The 17,878-nt window shown below is 41.3% G+C and overlaps 1 protein-coding gene across 3 annotated transcripts in view; it reads right to left on the bottom strand.

The window, feature by feature from the left end:
• slit1b (slit homolog 1b (Drosophila)) overlaps nt 1-17,878 on the bottom strand; it is a 77,980-nt gene that overhangs the window by 21,016 nt on the left and 39,086 nt on the right. For all 3 annotated transcript variants that reach the window (XM_028592025.1, XM_028592020.1, XM_028592031.1), the window contains 16 exons: nt 17,410-17,573; nt 17,169-17,316; nt 15,054-15,125; nt 12,584-12,655; nt 11,913-11,984; nt 11,145-11,288; nt 10,868-11,031; nt 8,923-8,946; nt 8,081-8,225; nt 6,504-6,578; nt 4,586-4,729; nt 4,045-4,188; nt 3,764-3,930; nt 3,009-3,147; nt 2,272-2,340; nt 1,428-1,499 (listed from right to left, as the gene is read on the bottom strand). In XM_028592025.1, the coding sequence (XP_028447826.1) occupies nt 1,428-1,499; nt 2,272-2,340; nt 3,009-3,147; nt 3,764-3,930; nt 4,045-4,188; nt 4,586-4,729; nt 6,504-6,578; nt 8,081-8,225; nt 8,923-8,946; nt 10,868-11,031; nt 11,145-11,288; nt 11,913-11,984; nt 12,584-12,655; nt 15,054-15,125; nt 17,169-17,316; nt 17,410-17,573 (1,815 nt within the window). The remainder of the gene's footprint in view (nt 1-1,427; nt 1,500-2,271; nt 2,341-3,008; nt 3,148-3,763; nt 3,931-4,044; nt 4,189-4,585; nt 4,730-6,503; nt 6,579-8,080; nt 8,226-8,922; nt 8,947-10,867; nt 11,032-11,144; nt 11,289-11,912; nt 11,985-12,583; nt 12,656-15,053; nt 15,126-17,168; nt 17,317-17,409; nt 17,574-17,878) is intronic.

The following is a 17,878-nucleotide window of genomic DNA, read 5'->3' as shown; positions in this document are numbered from 1 at the left end:
ATAAACTTATATGAGCACATCTCTGGTAAACACAAGGTTTTAAGTGGTGCTTTTGCACGATTCTTTGTAGAGAGACTCAGATTTACAGATCTGTCGTTTTAATCAACTAATCGATTAGTCGATAGAATCATAGAGCGTTAGTCGAATTTCTTCAGTCGAGGACAGCCCTGCAATTTTCAAATTCTAACGGCTAAATCAGCGAGACTCATTCACAGACATATTGATGCTACACCATCACAGCTCAACTCTGCAGGCTGTAGTGTGTTTACGACTGTCGCTCAGTGCTACGTCACGTTCCGTTGCTCCGATTGGTTATAGATTTATCTTTTTGATTAAATTGCATGCAGATGCATTTTGGTCTTTCGCCGTTGTTAATGCACCATGGAAATCCTAAATGAACTGAGGTTCCAGACTAACTCGCGTTTGTGATTTGGTCTGGTGATGTTAGGCTAGGGGATCCCAGGTCTGCAGGCTAACTATATATATCTATATATAGATATATATATATATATCTCATCACAGTACACTTACATCACATCACAGTACACATACACATTTATATAATCCTGTCATTATTACAGTTATTACATTATTACAGTTGATTAATTATATGACTACTGCACACCAGTCTAACACAGTTTTCTATTTTATATGTATTCTATTGTATTTAACTTCTGCACTATTTTATGTTTTATATCTTGGATGTTGTTGTTTTTTTACAGTTTGTAGAATCATTGTTGGAGGGAGCCTAAAAACAACAATTTCATTGCCAACAACTGCTTCCCTGTAATTATTGTGCATATGACAAATAAAGAATCAACTATTAATCTATGCCTGCTTAATAGACCTTTTTCACGGCAGACATGTTGACATGTCATAGTAGGAAAAGCACAGGTGTATTCAAAACCATTACTGATGGCTGCATCCCACTTAGGAGAAGTCCTGGTATTTTGCACGCTGACTCACTGAAATAGCTTGACTATGAGTCAAGTCAAAATGTCTGCTGTGAAAAAGGTCCATCGTGATTTATCGTGATATATGAACTTAATTGTCAGTCCTGTCTTGACTGAAAACTGAATTTAAGCTAAATTACCCTTTGCTATGATGAATAAATATCTGTAATGGTAAATGTCAAGACTCTTCACCATTTAGGCTGAATCCTTCTGTATCTGACACACTAAACTTAATTGTGTGTCAAAAGAACTGATGCCTCTTGTCAAAGGTAAATATTTTTCGCTTTCTTTAAATGATGATTTCAATTAACAGACACTGGTCAATTTCTTATCTAAAGCAGATAAATGTAGTTTTTTTGTCAGAGACTGACTTCAGAGCATTTCAATTCTCCTTTAAAACATGCATGTGCATGTGTGCATGTGTGTGTGTGTGTGTGTGTGTGTGTGTGTGTGTGTGTGTGTGTGTGGACTCACAGAGTGGTGAGCTGGCTCATGTTGGAGAAGGAGTCATCTGACAGGGAGCTGATTTTATTGTTGCTCAGATCTCTGCAGAGGCAAAGGTCAATTCCAATCAATACTCACTCACACACACAAACACACAACTACACTGCAGGGGTCCCATTAGACAGACACATGCACGCACGCACGCACACACACACACACACACACACACACACACACACACACACACACACACACACAAATAACCCATACTGCGATCTCTCTCCATAACATAAACACACATTCAGAGACACACATTTTCCCATTAGAACATCTTCAAATGCTGCTGGTTGTTGAATTGAATTGATCACATGAAGTGGTTCATGCGTGTTTGTGACAAATATATAAATACATGAAGCTATTTAGAGTGAGCTCGACTTCTCCCCTCAGATTTAAGCATGCAGTCCACAGCTCCCCCTGCTGGATGTCTTCATTGATACAGTTACCATGGGGGTGCGTCTGCACATGTAGCTCTTTTGCATCCAGTTTACTTCCAACATGCCAAAACGTAGGATTACAAAATACGGTAACTATGAGGTTAAAGTGCTGATTCTGAGCTTTAAATTGAGGGTGTTCAAATCCATGTCAGATGTGCTATGTGGGAATTGTAGCCCTTTTTATATACTGTAAGGTCACACAGTTTTAGAGGAACAAAGTGTAAATGAAAGTTAAATAAAAAGTTAAGTAAAAACAGTGTAATTAGACTTGTTATTCACAGTGTCAGTGGTTGTAATAGAATGTCAGTAGAGTGAGTGCAGATGGGGCTGAGGGTTAGTGGAGTGAGAGGATTAGTAGGGTTCAGTCGAGCGGCTCTTACACAAGCTGCAGGTATTTGAAAGACGCCAACTCTTTAGGAACGCTGGTGAACTGGTTACCATCCAGATACCTGAGAGGACAAGAGAGAGACATTTGTTGTGCATCTCTGCTTATTAACAATTCACATCCTCCATTCAGGAGATATTTTGAAATCATTTCACACACAATCATGTCTGCACAAAGTCAAGAGGTTCCTGATGTACTTTCACCTGAATAAATGAAATCAAACTAACAGGTGGAACTATGTGACAAGAAAACCTTAATAAAAGTTACTGCAGAAAAACAATCCGAGCATTGATAGATAGGGGTTTCATATATAATTTAGATGCATCCGTCAGTCTTACAATGTGTACCAACTACCTCAGTACATCTTTTACTCTACCTAATGTAGTTGTCATACCACATATCCTATTTACACCTTGATGTCCTGACATTTCAGGGCTTACTCTGCAACAGCAAACGCCTTAATGCAAATTATCTTTTACCTTAATAATGATTTTAACATTTGTGACCTTTCTCCTTTTAGTCTTTTTTGATGATGATATAATTATAACCAACATGCTGTGGCTGTTTTGATTGTTTTTTTGTCTATAATAATAGACTAAAATAATAACAGTCAGTGTTTTCTTTGCCCAAGATGACTTATGTCGATCAATCGATTAGTTTTTGCTGTTCTATTGAAGATGATGTGAAAAGCAATGAGTCAAAACGTTGCTGTGGTTGTTCTGTCAGACTCACAGTTCGGTGACGTTGCGGGGGAGTCCTCTGGGCAGAGCCTGCAGGTGTTTGTTGCTGCAGCGGACCACTGTGTCCATACAGGTACACTGGCTGGGACACTGTGGCCCCGGGGCGCAGCTGCTGTCCACCGGAATCGAGCCTGAACAGACAGGACGGCCAGGAGGGTGAGGGCTCGGCTTACTTCAGTTACAGTGCACACACAGCGTTATAAAACGTGGAAACTCAGTTCATTCATGTCAAGAGGTGATATTCTACATGATGTGGTATTCAAAAATCATTGTAAGGTATCATATTGCTGCTGTCATGTAAAAACTACAGAACTCCACCTCTAACATTTTGCATTTTCTCTTTCATCTCTGTCTGCATAGATTCATGTTACAGGGATAAGGCTTTTGAACTGTTCTGCACTTTGATCACATTCCCGTCTAGCCCATTATATTTGTGTTTATATGGTAAACGGACTGAAATAATATAGCACTTTTCTAGTCTTAATGACTAGTCAAAGTGCTTTACACACAACAAGCACCGCATTCACACACACATTCATATACGCTGGTGGCTGAGGCTGCCATATAAGGTGACACCTGCTAATCAGATATAAATTCATGCACATTCACACACCGATGGCGGAGCATCAGGAGCAATTTGGGTTCAGTATCATGCCCAAGGACACTTTGACATGTCAACAAACCACTGATTAGTAAGCGACCGCCCTACCTCCCTACGCCCCTATGTTTTGAGTGCGTGTATCGTACCATCCTCGCAGCGGAAGTCAGGCACGGCTACGTCCTGCAGGGGGATCTCTCGGAGGAAGGCGGGACTCTGGCAGCGAGGATTCCCAGTCACGATTCTTCGGCTCCGAAGCCACGCACCGAACCAGGACAGACGGCAGTCACAGTTAAAAGGATTGGCCAGAAGATTCCTGATGGACAGAGGAGATGTAGTGTAGGAGAGGATAACAAAGAACAACACAGACCGTGTGTGTGTGTTTGTGTGTGTGTGTGTGTGTGTGTGTGTGTGTGTGTGTGTGACTAACAGCGTGGACAGGTTGGGCAGGGTGTCAAAGGCTCCAGGCAGGATGGTGCTCAGCTGGTTGTCGTAGAGGGAGAGCAGCCTGACGTTACTCAGCCCTGTGAAGCTGCCGTTATGGATACAGCTGATCTTGTTGTTCCTCAGCATCCTACACACACACACACACACACAGACACACACAGACACACACACACACACACACACAAAACATACCACACAGATTTAGATTTGAGTACATGAGGCCTTGAAAGTATATTTATTACACTATGTCCAGTTTCCTCTATTTTTTGTTGTCCATGTTATTACTTTTTATGCACTGTGGCCTTAATTAAATGTATACTTGTATATGAAAGAATGGCAATAGACTTGAACCTAGGAGTCCTACATACATCTCATTAAACCCCAATTTTCAACTTTTTTAGAACTGTCTCTCACTCTGAACCTGCCTCTGCGCTTACATCTGTCGGAGGTCTTCAGGGGTCTAATTGATACGTTACTCTCTGCGATGATGAATATATTTCAGGAGGAGTATGAAGTGAACTCACAGCATGCGTAGTCCCTCCATGCCTTTAAACATGCTTCCTCTCACAGACTCCAGGTGATTGGCTGTCAGGTGAAGCTCCACCACCGCGGACCCACCTTCAAACGCCCCGTCCTCAATCTCTGAGATCTTGTTGTTGCTCAAGTTACTGAAAGAAAGGGGGAAAAAAATAAACGTTTTCTACAGTTTGCACACTGTGTTGATCGCAAAGCTCCATTCTAAATCTTAAGGACTTATTGCCAAGTAAGTAACACTAAAAAAGAAAATTTGCCTTGGTTGTTGGTGCGTACTAGTGGCATTGAAATGAACAGTTGCATCGATGCATCGCGATGGACAATTCTGCATCGATGCAGTGACACAGTGATGTTACTTGGTGATTTTCCGGTCGCTGTTTTTTTTGGTTCTACCTTTTGGTCTGTCGTCTGCGGTGTTCAGACTCCGCTACATTCAAGAAGTGTCTTCCTTAAGAGCAGATACAATAAAAACGGGAGCTCATAAATATATCTGACTGCTTGAATTTGTCGATGAAAACCATGTGTAGCAATATACAGTATAATAATATTGAGGATCGTGACACAAGTGAAGATTCACACCCCTAGTGCATATGTACAGCAACATATTAAACTTCAAAATGAAATAAACAAACAATAAATATAGAAACAAATAATTTACATATAACAACATTTAGAAAAAAAAGAGGCTGTGTGGAATGTAGAGATTCAAGGCAATGCACGCAATCCAATGGAATATGATCATTTAGCAAAAAGATAATCTACTCTGCTGAAGCAAGCTGTCTACTCATGTGGTGGAAGTCAGCCAGCCCAATTGTCAGCACTCAACATTTTGGGAGATACGTTTTCCAGTGGTGAAATTAATTGTTACTGTAGTACTTTCTCCATATAATTTGTCCAAGTAAAACATTATAAATCAAGTACTGTACTCAGGTTCATGGTCTGAACCTCTTTCATGGTCATGGTGAAGGCTAGACCAGTGGTTCCCAAAGTGGGGTTCTTGAGGGGGTTTCATAGCCTGACGTCGTCATTCTAGTCAGAATCTGAGTCTGATGCTGCTCCATTGGGCTGTGATTATGGGGGGGGTGTTTCAACCGAACCAGGAAAAGAAAATGCCTCTGCTCTCAATTGGAGAGGCCTACAACCAATCGGAGCAACGGAGACAGACGTCACAGAAGCTGCAAGTCAAAGGCAAGCTTCGACACAGCAAAGGCAGAGACGGCAGTTTCCGTGTCGTGCGGACGGGCGTGGCAATGTGTATACTATACGTGATCGCGCTTCTCTGTTCCTCTTTTGAAATGAATGCTCTGTCGAGATCTTCTATAACAGACGCGATGGCGGAATCTTTGTTGTAATCAAATTCAACCCAAGCACTCTTTGGTGACGTGGTCGATTACGTTACTGGTGATCATCTGTCCATCATCGAATAAAGCCCGCCCTGACAATTTGATTGGTCCGAACAGCTCTGGTTTGAGCATAGCCCCACAACGGATCAAGTCCAGACCCAACTTCCCGACGTAACTTCCACGACCTCTAATGTTGTGGGCGGGGCTAAGTTCGGCTGTTTCGGTTTCAGGGATTCCCCAGCAAAAAGCGGACGATTCTATTACTCTAATTCCAACCATATGTAACACAATAACAGGATGTATGACTGTTTTGATCATGGGTTTCATTCACTTTCTGTAATAAACCATCTAAAAGCAAACAAAGCTAACCCTAACCCTATCAGATGGGGGACCCTGGGACAACTTCTTGTCACATGGGGGTCTGTGGTCTCATTTGTGTCAGGCTTAGGGTCCTTGATGTGAAAAAGTTTGGGAAACAGAGGGCTAGACAATGAGATCTCCTGGACTTTTCCTTTGATGATTGAAAGGGTATTTGTCATTGTTGGAAGTTTTCTGAGTGACCTACATTTTCTTCAACTGCGACAGGCCCTTGAAGGCTCCGGTGGCCTCCAGCACGGAGAGGTCGTTGTTGTTGAGGCGCCTGGGAAGGTCCCGGAGAGCAGACATGAGGAGGACGGAGCAAAAACATCATTAGCAGAAGAGTCGGTTCGGAATGTGTGTGTTTGTCCACTGAGCGTGCATCCATGCAGTATGAGTCCCTACACAACACGTCAACATGGATATCCATAAAGTGTCTGTGTGTGTATTCATTTACAGTCCTTGTGTGTGTATGTACATGCATAGGAGCGTAATCGTGTGTGTGTCTTTGCAGAGTATGGCTTTAACACTGTCGACCCTGCTGGCACTGGCTCTTTGAATAAAAGCATCCCCTCAATATAATATGGCACACTGTAACTGTGTATACTGCAGCCAGCCTGATATATAAATAAGACTGATATAGCCTAATCACAAATACATTGGCATTAGTGCTGGAACCAATTGATAGAAAGAAAATTGGATGGAAAATTCAATTCAATCATTCATTTAAGTCATATATCATGCAAACCTTCAAACATTTACTGATTCCAGATTCTCAAAAGAGAGTATTTGCTGCTTTTCTTTGTTTTAAATCATTTAATTGAACATTTTGGGATCATTGATTTGACCAACCAAGCAATTTAAGGTCTTCTTAAACTATTAATATTTTCTGACATTTTATAGACTAAACAAACACCCAATACTAATTGTTTTATGATGAAAATAATCATTAGAGCCAGCCCTAACCAGTATCACAATACACTGTATGTTATCAGTGTTCCTCGCCACTGTAGCACTAAATGCTTGCTCTTGGGGGGAATTACTAGAATTGTTGGGTATTTGTAAATGACAGAGTGTGGTCTAGACCTACTCTATTTGTAAAGTGTCTTGAGATAACTCTTGTTAGGATTTGATACTATAAATAAAATTGAATTGAATCGGATAAGCAAAAAGAAACTGCAGTGCAGTATACTGCATTAAAGCTGGGGTAGGAAGTATTTTTTTTTTCCGTCATTGGTCAAAGATTCCACATGACATTGAAAAGCAACCCCAAAAAAGGAAGACAGACTTCTCAAAGAGTCTAGATGAGAGTCTGACAATAAGTGCAATAAAACGAGGTTTCAGAGATGGAGAGAAAATGTTGCTATTAAACATGTGGGGACAGAGCCTTTGAGGCTATGGCACCCAGACTCTGGAATGCCTTACCAACTAGCATTAGGTTTGCTGAGAATATGGATTGTTTTAAGGGACAAGTGAAGACTCACTTGTTCAGGCTAGCTTTTGGGTAGCCTATGTCTTTTATTTATTTGAAAATTGATTCTGTTGTACTTGTATCTTATTCTATTGACTATTTTTACCATGTTTTATTGTCTATGCACATTGTAAAGCACTTTGTGACCTTGTCTGTGAAAAGCGCTGTATAAATAAAATTTACTTACTTACTTACTAATAGTTTAGCCTTCTGCTAACCGTGGACTCTAATTAGGCTGTATGTGTCATAGATATAGAACTGTATGTTCTATATCTATGGTATGTGCGTTCTGTGCGGGTGTGTAAGTCTCTCACAGCTCTTCAGTGGAGGAGGGCAGGTGTTCAGGGAACTTGGTGAGGCGGAGGTTGGAGCAGTCGACCACGTTTGCCTCACAGCGACACTTAGCAGGACACACCGGCTTACTGTTACACTCATAGCTCAGACGCCTGTCTTCAGTACCTGGACACACAAACACACACACACACACACACACACACGGGGGGGGAGTAAACAATCTCATTTCTCTCTTAGTGGTCTGGCGGAGCCATGGATACATTTGTAGTGGTAGTCTGTAAATGATTTGACGGTTCTTTCCTTCATTCAGATATCAATATGAACCTGACTGGATGTACACAACACAACACGCAAATCTCTCTCCTTGCTTCACTTTCTTTTTTTTTGATTAGAAAGATTGAAAGGTTTTCAGGAAGCAGAAGATACTGAATCTGCCCAAATTAGTTCTTGGATACATTTGAGATTAAAAACAAGACATCCAGGGGCCAAACTATTTTGGATTTTATATGTACAAAAACAGTTGTCATACATATGTTAGTCAATCAGTTCAATCAATCCTGTATTTAACCCAGGTCTAACTTGATATCACAGGCCAAAGTAGATAACTAGGATTACAAATCACTGTTGTGTGAATAGTAGATGTTAAAGTTCTCAACAACATTGAGAGAAAACGGCAAGACCACAGACTTAAAAGCCGCATCTTGTTCTGGTAATAATATGCAATATAATACTATGCAGTGGGGGCATACTAGTGTTATTAAATCCTGTCAAGCTGTTTGGGTTACATTTATTTGATCAGGCATGTACAGTTTTAGGCTTGGCAGTCAAGTATATACTAGAAGATGCACACACAAATAATCACCTGGGATGTGGTACTGCTCCTTGGCTGTTATGTGAAAGACAAAGAAACAAAACCATGTCAGTCAAACGGTTTGAAAATTTCGACAGACACACACACAGACACACACACACACACACACACACACACACACACACTAGACACAGTCCTGGAGGAGGTCTTGTGTAAAACTGGCAGCAGCAAATGTTAACATTTTTAAACATGAAAGGAGGCGTAAAACAATCTGTCTCCAGATCCATGTTTTGCCGTTTTTCTGGAAGCGATGCGTCGGCCTGCGCGCAGCTTTCCAGGCCTGGCAGTGGACTAAAGCAGCGTGGAGCAGTTTATGTGGTGATCAAAGAGCCGGCCATGGTTTCACCGGCCAGGGGCTGGCTTCACACACTGGCATGGTGTGGGTGGAGGAAATGACCAGGAGCTTTTAGTCACAGGCCTCCAGTTACAATCAATGTGATTAACTCGCTTCAGTCTCATTTCTGTCGCACTTTCTAACAAATACTGTAACCTTTCACACATAAACACATTATTTCTTTCAGTCTCTTTGTATCCCACACTTGACACGCTTTTCCCTTTCATCAGTGCAGCTGGTTCTCACTGTTACTAAACTAGCTGTTAACGGCATTTGTTTTTGTCATTTCTGAGGTGAACTTGAGAACTGCTGCATATAATAACGACTCTTAGGTCTAAAACAACAAAAATAAGTTTTATGCTTCATTTTAAGATATATAACTTCATAATGAAAACTTAAAACTTGTTTTCGTTGCACTGTTCGTTTTGCGGTTGGAACCTGAACATTTCCTGCACTTAATTTCACAAGAATTAAAGTCCAAGCCCTACCAGGGACCCCTAGAGGCTGCAATGGTTACTACACCCCACAGCACAGAAGTATTATGCAAAATGAACAGCTTTCAAATAATGTTATTCTTAGAAAACATACAGTACAAACCGTCGCTGTTGAGCGAAAACCTTTGTATGTCCAAAACCGTTGCTTTTCAGGAAATGAAAAAAAAGGCTAATTTGAAAACATTTTGTTGAGCTATTTTTCTCAGACAAAATTACGTTGTCAGTTTAAATATTTGTAAAACCCACAGGCAGACATAAAGGGTGACCAATAGCATTGATTTATGAAAGAAAAAAAAAAGAAAAAAACTACAGGATGAGGGTGGCAGTAGCTCAGTCTGTAGGGAGTTGGGTTGGAAACCAGAGGGTCACCGGATCAAGGCCCAGTACGGACCAAAGTACAGAGTGTGGATTGGTAGCTGGAGAGATGCAAGATCATCTCAAGGTGCTCTTGAGCAAGGAACCGCACCCTTGTCCAACACCGGCAGCCCACTCACTCTGACATTTGTGCATGAATAGGTCCTTTAAGGTCCTTTAAAAGTTTACCTCAAGTGTGTCTGACAAGCTAGCCGAAATGCTTTGGCAGTCTTCAAACTTGTTTGACTTTATGTAGGCAGAAACAATAAGCATTTTCAGTTGGAGCACCATAGATATGAGTCTGAGACGGGGGGTAAACAGTACTCAATCACAGATCTTTTGAACTGGAATAATCACCTAGTACACCTTATCTGACCTTCGATGATGTTTTGTATCGAAGAAAACAGACGAGAGGCGGAAAATTCTTGTCGGTTCAGCTTTTTCTGGATGAAGCATTGTGCAACACTCTGGATGTTATACTGGGAACAGAGAAGGGAATGTGCCTGACAGAACGTCACTAACTAATATATATGCTAATAGCACATGTATATGACAAAAGGGCTTTTGGGAGGATAATGATTTGCATTTCTTACACACTGTATATGTCTCTTGAGGGAAGCTTTGCTGCAGTTCATCTTAAAGCCATAAAACCAGACTGTCACTACCCGTCTCAATTCACACTCCAGTCTTTCTCTCTCACACACACACACACACACACACACACACAGAGAGAGAGAGAGAGAGAGACGCTGACCGGAGCAGCGGAACTTGCTGCTCTTGATCTGTGCGATGCGTTTGTTGGCGAGGCGGCGAGGGCTGGCGCAGCGCGCTCCACTGGTCTCTATGGGGTTTGAACGCAGGAAGTCGGCCAGCCACTTCACATTACAGTCACACACGAAGGGGTTCTGGGCCAGGTGGCTGATGGGAAATCACAAGGGGCAGGACATCAGTCAGAACAGACTGAATGGAGTGGAACAGAACATAACAGAACTTAAAATAGCATGTGATGTGTGTGCGTTTTTTTTCCTCACAGTGTCTGGATGCTGCGCAGCGAGCTGAAGGTGCCTTTTGCCAGACTCTGGATTTTGTTGTCGTACAGCGACAGCAGAGCCAAGTTCTCCAGATCTTTGAACACCGAGGCTCTGATGCAGTGGATCTTATTGGCATTCAGCAACCTGATAAACACAAGAGAACATTAGCATAATGAACTTGATGACATCTCACAAAAGCGGTTTTTATTACAAGATTTATATCTAGGGTGGGAGAAAAACAAAAAAGGCTTCTGGAAATCGTTTGAACATGACCAGATTTGGATTAATAAACAAAGTGTTTGGTTGCTGACTCACTTTCTCACAAAACTCCTAAAATCTTGTAAAAGAGCTACCTACACGGCTGTCTCCCAGTTTTGGTTTTTGAAATTCTACATAGCGGTTTTAAATCAAGGTTCTGTTTCTACATTTGTCTCTATTTGTGGAAAACGTCCTCATTCTTGCTGACACAACTATTACAACTGAAGCTTCTGCATGTGAAATGCATTGTGTGGTACAAAAGAGGATAATACTGTTTGGCAGTGTTATCGAAAAAAAAAAAAGTAACATCACAGCATGTTATGAGAAACAGATTTACATCAGCTTGATTTGGCAAAAACTGTACCGAGACACATTCATTTCCATCCAACAATCTAACAAATGATGGTCTCTTTGGAGCCTTTGTGACACCTGAAAGGAATTTGCGTAACACAGAGTCAGTGTGAATGTCAGCTCAGACTAATATATATGCATGTTGTGGTTTGGGCTTACAGCAGCTCCAGAGAGGCCAGGCCATCAAACACTCCGCTGGGTAACTCAGTGATCTTATTTCCATACAGAACCCTGCACACAAAGAAGAAGTTTTATTAAAACTTGGATTCATGTGTATTCAATCAGTGTGTAAGTTACTATGATGTTTTATCAATTTGCATCATCATTAAACAACGGTAAGACTTTTATTGCATTGGTAAAAACATTTAGGTGGCTTCATACTCCACTATAACCCGGCACACATTCCACACAAAAACACACTTGCACACAATCCGCAAACAGAACAGATTAATGTCAGAGTACACGCAAATACAGTACAGGCATATACACAGACACACTCACATATATAAACGCAGACCTGCAGGCCACCCGCTGTGATTCTGTGTAAGCCCTGATAGTTCATAGAGAATCTCTGTTTACAGAGAGCAGGCGCCACTTTTGAATTATTCATACCAACAGACGCACAAACACACACATGCGGTGCAAACATATGGAGGTATAGACAGGCATAATACAGACATATGTAAACACATATTGGAAAAGGCACTCTCATAACACTCCAACAGTTTATTCACGCACACGCACACTCATACACACACACACACACACACACACACAAACACACACACACACACACACACACACACACACACACACTCTGTGTTACTCACAGGGAGTTCAGAGCGCGGAGGCCGTGGAACGCATCAGGAGCGATCTCAGATATCTGGTTGTTACTCAGGTCTCTGGGAAACAGATAAAACACACACACACACACACACACACACACTTAAGTCACAGAAACACATCGGACTGTAAATAATGACGAATGAGGAAGCCTTAGCTCGGAAATCAGAAATATTGGCTGATTTCTCCCAGAGGCCAAATCATGGTCAGACTGTGGTTGTTGTAAAAACCTTTTTATTTGTACCAGAAGTGTCATATAAAAAAAATATTATATTATTAATGTATTATTTATGAGGGATGAAGAAGATGAGAAAGTGTTTAATGATGCATTGTTTTGGTTATGAAAAATGTTATTATATTCTCGGGGGATAAGCATACATGAATGGTTTTATTGTTCATTTTTCTAATCCTCAAATCAAATCACTTATAAAAATGAGAAAGCCACTTTATGTGAAAGGCAGGCTCTTAGAGCGTGAGTGTTCTGCTGGCCAACTTCAAGTTTTTTTTACATCTTTGATTTGGTCTGGCCCGGGCCAAACCACACAACATGTCAGATTATAAAATCCTTGTTCTGCTGCCACCTGTCTGTCGCTCAACTGTCACAATACATTTTAAAACAAACCACCTCAACCAGCCTGGTAATGTAATCAACCACCGTCTCATCTCATCTCATCTCACAGTGATGATGTAAGAGGACGAGGGGGGAGAGAAGGGATGAGATTGAGAGGAAAAGGAAAACCACAGAGAGACAAAGATGGAGAGAGAGTGTCTGAGGATGGAAATGGGCAAGGGAAAAGAGAAAGAAAGAAGCAGCGAGAGTGAACAGAACAAAAGCCACAAAGAAAGAGAAGAAAACTAAAATAGGGTACAAAGCGACACTTACATACATATTTATTATGGTGGTCAAATGCGCATTTTAAACATATTCACCGGATCACAGTGATATGTGCTTGATTTACCATGCAAGAGCCTTAAAAGCCCTCTGATGGGGATTGCATTGCTTGGCAGGCTGACATAAATCAAGCGCTCCTCCATGCTGAAAAATCCACCGGGGCAGTTTGTTATGTCGAGCAGGAAAACCACAGCTCGGTGAACAGTGGAGACAGAGGAAGCAGAGAGCGATCCAGTTGGCAGATCAGAGTTTAAAACACTGACAATTTCCCAGGAGGCATCGGCCCTCAGTGGGCCGATATACTGTAATCTCATTGGTTGAGAGGGATATCAAACTCACGGGGTGGAGCCATAAGACCGCATCTTCTCTGGCTAGATGGTGTTAGTCTAGCTGACTTTCAAACTACCTCCTGTTAAGAAACATGTATATTTAATTTAAAAAATCTCAAAGATTCATAAACAAAAGTACAAGTTACAATAAAAGATTTCAAGTAGAGCTGAAATGATTAGTCGATTAATTGACTTAGTGCATTTCTAAATTAAGGACTTCTCATGATGTGTTTTTCCTTCTGTTCATTTGTACATTTTCTGCCTATTTCTGGTGGCAGCAGTCTATGCAAGGCAGCCCAAATGTCCTTCTCCCCAGCTCCTTCTTCTGAGGCATTCCCAGTACACATGGGATGTACTGTATACCCGTCTCTATCTGGGTCTCCTCTCAGTTTACTTAACCTTGCTAGAGGTTCAGTCAATGCAATTTTGTCTTATATTAAAGTGCTCATATTATGCTCATTTTCAGGTTCATAATTGTATTTAGAGGTTATATCAGAATAGGTTTACATGGTTTAATTTTCAAAAAACACCATATATTTGTTGTACTGCACATTGCTGCAGCTCCTCTTTTCACCCTTTGTGTTGGGCTCTCTGTTTTAGCTACAGAGTGAGACATCACACTTCTGTTCCATCTTTGTTGGGAGTCGCACATGCAAAGTACCTAGGTAAGGACTAATAGCCAGTCAGAAGCAGAGTATGAGGGCGTGCCCTGACAGTACCTAGGTAAGGACTACTAGCCAGTCAGAAGCAGAGTATGAGGGCGTGCCCTGACAGTACCTAGTTAAGGACTACTAGCCAGTCAGAAGCAGAGTATGAGGGCGTGCCCTGACAGTACCTAGGTAAGGACTACTAGCCAGTCAGAAGCAGAGTATGAGAGCGTGCCATGCTAGCAGCTAGGCGAGCATTATAACGTGTGTTACAAAGTGACCACGTTGGTCTCTGAAGTAAAGGCTGGACTACAATAGAGCTGTTTGGAGCAGTTGGTGAACAGTGTTTTCTGTTGGAGATGGTAAGTCCCTTTGGGGGGGACTTTGGGCTTTTTCACTTTGTAAACCTATAACATGCACAAAAAAGATATTTAACACAATAAAGGAAATGGGAAAAGCCAAAAAGCATAATATGAGCACTTTAAAAGTCCAAAAAGTGGAAGAATCAGTGAAATTAATCCAAAATGTGTTTTTTTCTTTTCAAATCTCAACTGTTACTTATGACCGAGTATATCTTTAGAGGACTCACATTCGACGAAGCTTCTTGTAGGAGGTGAAGGCGCCCGGAGGAACCGACTTGATGCCATTCTGCTCTAAACGTCTGGAGGGAGAGAGAGAGAGAGAGAGAGAGAGAGACATATAAGTATATAATAATTTGCCTCCTGTAGGTCGTTGCACACCACAGCACAGCTGGCAGCTGGATGTTACTTCCATCAACTGGACTGTCTGCAGTTTCCATTCAATCTCCTACATTTGTCCACATGCACATTCATTCAAAGCTCTGCTCCCCCTTTAACTATTACCAGTGGTGGAATGTAACTAAGTACATTTACTCCAATACTGTACTTACTGTAAGTAACAAAAGACATGTCTTATTATGAATGAAACTAGCTAACAATAGCCTAAAAATCCAGCTGAAATGATCAGACCATTAAACACAGAATTAGTTTTTGAAGCTTTTTTTATGCTTTTAAAGCTTCTTTGACGCTTTTGGCCCTTTTTCCGTATCCAGTTTTTAAAATGTGAGGGTTTTTCCTGCATTGAATACTTTTAATACTTTTTCCTGACGATACTTACATACTTTTACTTAAGTAACATTTTCAATTCAGTACTTTTCCTTGTAACAGAGTATTTTACAGTGTGGTATTAGTACTTTTACTTAAGTAAAGTATCTGAATACTTCTTCTACCGTTGGCTATTACAGCTTGATTCTCATTCAAAGAGAAACTAAAAATACTTTATATCTTATAAGAAATGTAAGAAATAAAAGTTTGAATTTACAAAAATGCGGGCGGCGTCTTCCTTTGTGACATTACATCCTAAATATTTAGAGTCATCGTGTTTTCAGCAGCAGTTCCTGAGATGAGATGCTTCACCTACACATCGATTTTAAATCAAAATCTGCAGATTGATAATATTGCACATTTTTGGGACAGCTATATAAAATAAAGAACAAAAAGCGTCTGTATTCTGGTTTCTTATGAAAAATATTTCACAAATATTAAAAAAATATCTTTTTATGGCCCTGTACATCAGCCAACAGGCATATTAGTCTAACTGTGGTTGGCAGAGATTTCTATTCATGCAGCTTTAACTAGAGAAGCAACATCCCATCTACAGTACTGTGTGTTCTGGTTTGTCTTGTGCAAGTGTGCTGGTTAGCACTCAGCCCTCACAATGGTTCCCCTCTCTGCCAGCAGACATGACTTTATTTCTCTAAGCTGCAGTGGAGACAATCACGTCAAATCTTTAATGCTGGATCACACATCAGAACGTTTTACACGTCGGCTGGTACATAAAGTACATGTTACTGCCTGTATGGCCTATTTATTATTAGATCCTTTCTTACCACCCGCCGTGATAAACTGCCCCGTCTGGCTACTGAACGTCAGCCACTGGGCTGAGGTGCAGCAGGATTTATGTAGAGAGTGTAGTTAAGTATCTCAAAACCAGTGTGTGTTCAATTGTACTACTGCTAATATTGGGGGAAAAAAAACAACATGGGATCAAAAATGTTTGGATCAAAAGTTAAAATGTAAACTTCTGGGTAGGGCTGGGAAAAAATTCAATATGATGATTTATCGTCTTTCAATGAAATCGATATCATGAAAAAAGATTTCGAGATATACAATTATGAGATTGAAAATAACAAGCACATAAACTCAAACTTCTCAGAAAATGTACCTGAAGGAATATTTGAAAATTGTAATTTTGGTTTTATAATCAAACTTTACATTTGTACATTACCACATAATGTGGTTAACATCAACTGCATTACATAACCCATGATTTATCATATGGGAGCAGACACTGTGATATATTGAGATCATTTTTTCCATTTTGCCCAGAAGGGCTGGGCGATATTTATGTCATTTGGAAGATTCTTTACGTTTCTGATTCTGCACCAAAAGTTCATAATAAAATTAGAAAATACTTACTTTTCATTTTTCAAGTATTTATTTAACAGGAGTATACATAAAATAGCTTTACCATGTGGTTATTTCACATGGACTATTTATTTACTGAATTACCAGAAAACGTGCTATATCGTGATATGTATCGTTATCGGGATATAAAATGACCTATATATATCGGAAAAAAAGATTTTTGCCATTTCATCCAGCCCTACTCCTGGGAAACTTACATCTCAGTCATGGCCTCAGGCAGGTGGGCAGGGATGGCAGTGAGGCCCCTCCCTCGACAGTCTACGATGTTGTTGCTGCAGGAACACATCGGAGGGCAAGAGCCGGACGCCAGGCTGCACGGCTGAACGAAGGCACTGCCGCCCTGGCCTGCAAACAAACAAGAAGAAAACTGATCCAAGTCCACCTCCATCAGCCACGCTCAGACCTGAGGGTGCGGTGTCCCTGTCTGGGTTGCCGTACCTGAGCAGGCAAAGTCGCTCTTGCGCAGCTCGGCGAGGTTGAGGCCCCTGAGCGTGGGAGGAGAGCTGCACTGAGTGTAGAGGCCTAAAGCCCCCCGCTGCCGCAGCCATGGAGACAACCAGGCCAGGTGACAGTCACAACGCAGGGAGTTGGAGTGGAGACGACTGGGAGGGAAGGGGGGAGGATAGAGAAGAAGGGACACAGAGGGAAGACCAGGAGAGGAAGTGGAAAGGAGGGAAAGAGGACAGATGGGAGTAAAGGAGAGAGGAAAAAGTGAAGGAGGTATAAGGGGGGAATGACGTAAAAGAAGGAGGGCAGAAAATGGAAGTGTACAGGGGAGGAGGGAAGAGTGGGGCGAAAGAGAATGGAAAAAAGAGGAAGGGGTGAAGGTAGGAAGCAAAGGGAAAGGTAAGGAAGGAGTGTGGAAAAAGAAGCCAAAGGAGAGAAGGAAATTGTAAAAGGGGGAGAG

The sequence above is a fragment of the Perca flavescens genome, chromosome 2, assembly GCF_004354835.1.
Source record: "Perca flavescens isolate YP-PL-M2 chromosome 2, PFLA_1.0, whole genome shotgun sequence".
Classification (NCBI taxonomy): Eukaryota; Metazoa; Chordata; class Actinopteri; order Perciformes; family Percidae; genus Perca; species Perca flavescens.
The sequence above is the reverse complement of the archived record's forward strand: the minus strand, read 5'-3'. Positions and strand labels throughout refer to the sequence as shown.